The sequence below is a fragment of the Petaurus breviceps genome, unplaced genomic scaffold (genome assembly GCF_028583685.1).
Source record: "Petaurus breviceps papuanus isolate PSGF00001 unplaced genomic scaffold, PetGlider_PUasm1.0 551, whole genome shotgun sequence".
Classification (NCBI taxonomy): domain Eukaryota; kingdom Metazoa; phylum Chordata; class Mammalia; order Diprotodontia; family Petauridae; genus Petaurus; species Petaurus breviceps.
The window spans coordinates 25,730,560-25,738,685 of record NW_027186372.1 but is presented as its reverse complement, the minus strand read 5'-3'; the positions used below and the strand labels follow the sequence as shown (position 1 = coordinate 25,738,685).

Sequence of the window (8,126 nt, the reverse complement as noted above, 5' to 3'; positions counted from 1 at the left end):
GCATGTACTAAGTTTATTTAGTTATTACTTCAAGAAGTTGTAGAAGATGAAAGGAAGAACTTTCAAGAAAGAGATTTCTTGAAATAAATGCACAGAAATTCTGAAATAAAAGGGCTAAACTCCAGTTTGTCCAGTTTACTCCCTCATCTTAACAGCAGAGGAACCACATCCAGAATCAGTCTAGCCCTTCCTTTCTCACTATACCATGAGAAATCCTAAGAATATCAATGTAAAACTGGAAGCTGGTAATGGTTGCTGGAAATTTGGGGGAAAGGGTGAGTATGTGCTCAAACTTTTAAGATTGGTAACAAGCAGGGAAGACAGGCCACCAAATATTTCTTGGTGCCAATTTCAGAAAAAGAATGCTAGATTGTACAGATTATGAAGTTTGACCCCATGTGGCAATTCTTGTCTTGTGGGGCCAATAATATTTAAGAAAAAAACAAAAACCAAGCTGTAGAAAGCCAGCAAATAGTATTTTCATGTTCATAAAAACTGAAATGTGAGATGTATCTACTTCTGGACTCAGGAGAGATCTTTTAGAAAGACATGGCATATTTTCCCTAAATCAATTAAACTTGACTTACTGCTGTTTCTTTTGGGTATAAGATATCTGGGAATAAAAACTTAACTTACTTCCTCTGACAACTGCATGCTGCTGAAGGTTGGAGGTATAACAATTGTCAATCTAAAGCTAAAAAAAAAAAAGCATGGCTCCTCCACCCCCCCCAATTTATGGATTAAAAAGAAATCAGCAATGAGTTCTTCTGCCCTACCACTAGAGCCTAGCTTGATTACTTTGAAGTAACAACACTTGAAAGCTCCTATTCTTTGAAACTAATTTAAACACACTGAATTGTTGAAAGATTAAAAACCGCAGTCAGCTAATTACACTCTTTCTCATCTCTTATTCAGCAAATGAATCACTTTTCATTACCACTTAGCTGAAGTACATGAATTTCTGCCTAATTAGAAATGTTGTAGATGGAGCATTAGCAAGACTGGAGCAGGTCAGGATATCTTTGCTACTTCATTTTTAATTCCTAACAGTACAGTCGGATAGGAAAGGATGGAGAGAAGTCATTAAACAATTTTAAATTATTTATAAAAATTACTTTGCCCAAATTATAATTATTTTTTCCCCAAACAGTCTCAAATGTCAAACAGAATGAAGGAAAAAGCAGTTCAACAATGATTTTAATGAATATTTTAATGTTATGTATAACAGAACATTATGAATACAATGGGAACAAAGTTTTATCAATTTAATAAAAAAGAAATCCAACATAAAGAGGGGAGGTAATAATTTGATACCTATATTATAGTGTTTATTTTCAATATTATTATTCCCAACTTGTGGGTAAAACAATTCATTTTGCATTCCAAACTCTAGAATCATGATTTTCATGTGATCTTAATGCAGAATTATAGCAGGAAAACAAAAATGTTTTTTAATTAATTTCCTTTATTTTCCATTAAATCAATAAAATCTTTGACTGCTACAGGTCTCCTTTAATAATATATATTTAACTCCCGCTACTGGAACCACAGCTTGCAAATACCATATTTACACCAAAACAAACAAACAAAAAAAAAAAAACCAAAACCAAGTATTGTATAAAATCTAAAAACCAACACTGTTGGGTTTAAACATTTATATTTAACTTAAAAATGCATTAAGGCTTTTTACCTTATTTTTCAAAAAGATGCCGAAAAAAATAAATATTTTTGCTCTTTGACTTTTGCTAAATTAACCAATGGCTATGGGGATAAAAAGATAAAGAAGTATTGCCCATCAATGACTACAAATTGTAAAGAATGCCTGCGGAAAATAAAAGATGCTGGAGATCTTTTTGGAAAGGAAACCGTACAACAGCCCCAGATAAAGCATTTCTCCCAGTTCTCCCCTGAATAATAATTATAGTGGGAGAAGTGGGAGAAGCCCCTTCCATACCTATCACCAATTGCTTCAAAAGATTTTGTGATAATAAAAATTTGGATAGTATAGCAGTGTTCCTGGAACATTAGCAAAAGTATATACATTCCAGTTACCTCTGATTTAGCCATAATCACATATGTAAGCCTTTTTTTGGACAAAAATAGATATTTTTATAAAAAACAGATTATCAGACTTGAATGACTTCAACTATGGACTCAAGAGTGGTAGTAAAAGCAATGGGTCCAATTATGACAAGGCGATTCAGGGACAGAAAAATCAAGTTCATCAGGTAAAAGAAAAGTATAAAATTAGAGATTCAAACAGATTTTTTCAGCCCTATTTCAGTCTTTCCACAAATTACAATGAAATTGCTTATGTAATTTATAAAGGCTTTTGATGGTCTCACTACAAAACATGGTCTAGGCTCATTGGAAAAAATAATTATACTGCCTCGTCTGAAGTGCCCTGGCCTGTCCATCTGGAACACTAGATATTTCACTTTTACAAAAAAGCCTTTTTGGTTTTTTATGCAGGTTCATTTTTAGTAATTGATAAAAAGAAAAGGGTACTGATCAGCATTTTCCACCCCAATATCACCTCTCTGCAGCTAAAAATCCTTCATTCAATCTGGTTCTTTATAGACTCTTATTTGCTAAAGTTGGCAAAGTTTGCAAAGGCATCTTGCTTGGGTTGCACAGTTCCAGAAGCCATGGCTAGACTGGGCACTCCCATGCCCATTGTGCCTGTCAATCCCAGCCCTGCAGTTGGCATTCCCATGTTCACATTCATTCCCATCATTCCCTGGTTCATCATAGGAGTATTTCCAAGAGAGGCAATGCCCATTGTGCCAGATATCACATTTGGCATGCCCACAGGCATGGGTCCTCCCATCAATGTACTGGTCTGAGGCCGGACAGGGATCATATTCGGTGGTGAACTTAGGTTCACAGCTCCAAAACTTTGGGTCATCACATTCATAGGCTGTTGCATATCTATGGGAAGAAAAAATTTTACTGCCTTAAAGTCTCACATAGAAGCAGAGTGGAATGAGCCAAGGAAAAAGAAAATTCCCTTGGAAATACTTTGTAAGGGCAGCTAGGTGGTGCAGTGGATAGGGTACTCAGTTTAGTCAGGAAGACTCATCTTAGTGAGTTCAAATCTGGCCTCAGACACTTACTAGTATCCTAGGCAAGTCACTTAACACTCTTTGCCTCAGTTTCCTCATCTGTAAAATGAGCTGGAGAAGGAAATGGCAAACCACTTTAGTATCTTTGTCAAGAAAACGTCAAATGGGGTCACAAAAAATCAGATACAAATGAAAACAACTAAACAACAACAAAATTAGTAGAAAAGGCAGAACATGAAGTCTTCTGCTCCCAGCTAATAATGTGCTACTTTGTGGCTCCTGGCCCTGCTATCCCAAAACAGCATTGTAGATGGAAAGGAAAAGAGGAAAACACATGAGCCCCTCTATAACCACTACTACCTAACTTCTTACTGGGTCCATAACAACAAAAGTTGTCAAGGTGAGAGTAGGAAAAGAAGTCATTTAATGTGATGGGAACAGACAATACGTGGCAGCAAAAGGAAGCCAAATTTTAGGGCAGACTGTAGCTGGGCTGTCTCTGCAATTAAAGTAAAAGACTTCATGGTCTGAAGTGTTTTTGACATGGAAACCAGTCACAGAGCTGGAATCAGGATTGTAGAGTGCAGCACGCACGACAAGGGAATAGTTCGAGGTTAAGGGGAAAGGGTCAGTGTCACTTACTTTGTTGCTGGATCATTGTGTTAAGAGATGGCTGCTGGGGTTTGGAAGGCTGCAGACCAGGTAGTAGGTTGTCCAGGCTAATGTTGACACTGGGGTCCGACCACGTAGATGGCAGGGTTTTGCTGACTGGTTTCTGGACCATATCTGTATTCTGATTATAGAGAGGATTAGGCTTCTGCAGCACTGTGCTAACATTTTGTAAAGGCTGGAAAAAAGAAAAATACTCTAAAAATTAAGCCTCTTCTCAATTGATACTATAAGGGAAAATCAGAGTTTGATCACATAGTAGTTCTGTCAAAAACAGCACTAATATATCTGACTTTCAAATGAAGACCCTGGAAGAAAAGACCAATCAAACTGTTTTTTGTTAGTTTATAAATTTTTTAAAAAGTTTACATTTATAGAGAGCTTTGGGATTTTATAAAGCAACTTCTTTATATCAACCTTTTAGTTTGCAAGTGTGAGATGGAGGAACTGAGATGCAGATTAATGCTTGCTCAAGGGCCCAGCTAAGAAGTAGCAGAGTTGGTCCTCAAATCAAAGTTAGGACTCATCTTTCTCCATTTAGTAACATTTCAAAATTGCTTCTATACCACAAAATTAACAATCAGTTCCAGTTTTGTGTGCAAATGTCTGGTGGGAAATGCCACCTTACGATCCAAATTACCTGTTGATTAAAGAGAATACCCACAAAGAAGCATAAGATGTTAGTGATGAGACGGGGTTAGGCCAGGACCCACATTTTACAAGAAACTGAGGTCCAGGGTAGCTCACCTCTCATGATGAGTTAGTTCAAGGCCTTTTCTAGTACACACTGGGTACTCCCAGTGTTACTACTAGCTACAAATGTGTCATACTTTAAGAAAATGTCTTTCATGAAAATATGAACTTTAATTTAGATGATTTCTCAAAATGTAAACTGATTATTCCCCTTTAAAATAAGAAGGGTGAGAAATATATACGGCCCTCTGAATGACCCTATTATATTTTTCTGTAATTTAAATTCAAGAGAAAGGAGACCATTGTGAGAGACCAGGATGATACAAGGAAAAAGAAGAAAGAAAGGTAGTAAGACAATAGGGAAAATATACCTAAAAAGAAAGCAAGACACAGGTATTAATGCAGAACTGACATTTAGTTTTAATGTACACTGTGAAAAGTTTATGAGACTGTGTGTGCTTGCGAAAGGTTGTATGTGGCTCCAGAAAAGAGCCCTGTTTGTTCACCGAGAGAGTGCTCTCTGTTCTGTTGGTGGAGGCCTTTCCCAGCAGCTTCTCATCTTCCGCGTCCTCTCTCCCAGCACCCAGGATCACAATTTATTTTTAGACCCAATTTCTGCATACGGCAGCCACCTCTTTACAGTCTTTGTTCTCTTCCTCTATCCTAACACCTGCAAGAGTAGAACCTGGACACTGAAATTGGTGCTTAGCATCACAAATAAATTTGCTCAAGAGGCAAGGTCATAAAATTGAGTTTCTCAACTCAAACATCACCAAATCCCCCCCCCCTTTTTTTTTTGCTTTTTTGAAGGGGGAAGACAGGGCAACTGGAGTTAAGTGACTTGCCGAAGGTCACACGGCTAGTAAGTGTTAAGTGTCTGAGGCTGGATTTGAACTCAGGTCCTCCTTATTCCAGGGCCCGTGCTCTATTCACTGTGCCACCTAGCTATCCCACCAAATTCTTAATCTGTACTTATTTTGAACTTAATCCTTTTTTATAAAGTAACTTTAAAAATATATTTAACAATACCCCTAAACCTTCTATTTTCATCACATTCAAAATGATCTAAGAATTTTAAAAGAGAAACATCTGAATAAATAGTTGACCAATATAAGGTAGACTCAGTCCAAGAGATGAATGTTCATTTGAATATCATTTAGAGAAAACTTTCCAAATTATAAATATTTGAAAAATAAAACTTATGCTCAAAATTATTTTAACACCTCAGAGAGATAACGATGATCCACCTAAGTTTTGGTTAAGACTACAGTGGAAAATTTTAGAATGTTATGTATGTATATGTGCACAAACAGAATAAAACCACTTTTGTTTTTTTCCCTGTCAAAAGTGGCATGCCTCGGGGTGGCTAGGTGGCATAGTGAGTAGAGCACCACCCCTGGAGTCAGGAGGACCTGAGTTCAAATACGGCCTCAGACACTTAACACTTATTAGTCATGTGACCTTGGGCAAGTCACTTAACCCCAACTGCCCTACCTTCCCCGCTTCAAAAAGAAAAAAAAAAGTGGCATGCCTCACTATGCTTCTTCATTCAAAATGAGTTTACTATCTTCTAAACTACTGTTACATAAACATTCTTAGTTTGGAAAACTAAACAACATAGCATTTTCATTAAGGTGAAAATATAGAGAAGATGATTCAGTATGACTTTACCAGTCTTTTCTTTCTGGGGGGAAGGGGTAACGAGGGGTAAAGGTTGGATTGGACTTACCTGTGATCGTGACATGGGTAAACCAAGGCCCACCGTATTAGTGCTCATCATAGAGAAATTCATACTTTGGGAAGATGTCATGGTTCCTTGGGAGGAGCCCATTAAATCAAATAGATCTGCAGTATTTGAGGCTGCTGGAGGCTGACTCAGAGTTGGCTGTGAGCTACTGAAGAGTTCCACAGCTGGCTGGGAGGGGCTACTGAAAAGCTCTCCACTAGAAGCCATGGGACCAGAAGAAGCTTGGTTGAAGGCACTCCAGTCTCCAAAGTCTCCATTCCCACTTGTTGCTGAACCTGAGAGGGGGAGAGGGGAAAAAGGTAAGAGACTTTTTGAAAGGCAGAGAACAAATGCAACACTCTATGAACTGAAACAAATGAGAGCTGATTTGTGTCCGTCCAGATTAACATCTGCAGGTACAATCTCCATCTGGACTTCATTCTCTCTCATGAATATTCCATGAGTTTTAACAAGGTACCAATGGAAAAAAAAAAAAAGAAACTCCCACATATAAAGCAAAATCTATGTTTGACAGGTCTTCAGGTGACACACTTCTGAAATGATAGTGAAAGAGGTTCCCTTTAGCCAAGTTTACAAATTAAAAGTGCTTCTAGCTAGATGATAATGGTATGTGCAGGCTGAGACTGTCAAAAAGGAAGGAGAGATTTTTATTCTAAACTGATTGAACTTTTCCCAGTGAGTACCAGTATTTTTAAAAACAGAGCCTGGTAAAGAGACAACAAATACTTGGAAAAACTATTGTCATTTCATGACTCTCTAGGAAACCAAGTTACTTAGAGTATCTAAAAACAGCAATAAGTTAATGAAATTTAATTAATAGAACGTAAACAAAAAAGAGAAATGGGTAAAATTAAGAGTGTGCAGACTCTCTACAGAACCTTCTAACTCACTTGGCCATTTTATCAATGCTGCGTGTTTTGCACAAAGTCATGATGCAGCAGCAATGCTAACTCATCCTATTTCTTGCTTTACTTGGTTGCAGTATCAATTTTTTAAAAAAAAGTCTTTCAAGAGGCAACTTTTTAAAAAGGCAAATAAAAAATTAGTTCTTTAAAATACAATTAAAGTTTTAAAGCTGAAAATAAAGCTTTGTTTGGAACATTTAACTCATAGTTAAGGTAAGGTCTGCTGTAAGTAAACACATAATAACTAAGGGAAAACCTTTCCCCTTTCAGTAAGTAGACAGCAAATTTTTCCTAACTCTCACTTAAAACAAAGTTATTTAACTGCTCCAAACACCATAGTTACATTTTTTACAAGTGAGTTGCACATGAGACTATTAAAAGTAAATAAACCTTTGAGAAAAGAATTCATTTGCAGGCCCCAAGCACTTTAACAATTTAATTCAAGAAATTCATTACCTGGGCAGCTAGGTGGTGCAGTGAATAGAGCACCGGCCCTGGAGTCAGGAGGACTTGAGTTCAAATCCAGCCTCAGACACTTAACACTTACTAGTCGTGTGACCTTGGGCAAGTCACTTATAACCCCAATTACCCCCAAAAAGGCAAAAAAAAAAAAGAAAGAAATTCATTACCTCGGGTCCTTCACTAAAGCTGGTCTTCAATCTCTTCCACCAAAAAGAGAATGTATTGGGATAGTTCAACTAGTACTACATATTAAAGTTTTAAACCCACTTTAGGTACTCTGGATAGATAAAGTAAATCATGAATGTGCTAATTCTCTACTTATTTTAAAGTACATTTTGTTGCCTGTTTATAAAATTTTACCTAAGCTGATTAATTAAAAGAGGGAAAGATTTCTAGAGGGGCTCTTATTATCCAGAAATGATTAATAATCTCACAAATCTCTGTCCCTCGCATAATGTTCTAACTAAAGAGGGAGCTTAAGACCCAGTTTCTGTTCATTCTGATTTTCATGAACTGAAGTCTATTAACTCTTGGTTGCAGACAATCCATCATCATTCCTAATGAAACATTTAAGTAATGAATCAA

General features: G+C 37.0%; 1 protein-coding gene across 2 annotated transcripts in view; it reads right to left on the bottom strand.

The window, feature by feature from the left end:
• Positions 1 to 1,192: 1,192 nt before the first annotated feature.
• The window catches only part of CLINT1 (clathrin interactor 1), a 63,770-nt gene continuing 56,836 nt past the window's right edge, over positions 1,193 to 8,126 (bottom strand). The window contains exons 10-12 of one of the 2 annotated variants that reach the window (XM_069102483.1): positions 6,157 to 6,449; positions 3,708 to 3,912; positions 1,193 to 2,931 (exon numbers count right to left, since the gene is read on the bottom strand). In XM_069102483.1, coding sequence (XP_068958584.1) covers positions 2,585 to 2,931; positions 3,708 to 3,912; positions 6,157 to 6,449 — 845 coding nt within the window. In that variant the 3' untranslated portion in view covers positions 1,193 to 2,584. The remainder of the gene's footprint in view (positions 2,932 to 3,707; positions 3,913 to 6,156; positions 6,450 to 8,126) is intronic. The other variant, XM_069102482.1, reaches the window with a different exon arrangement.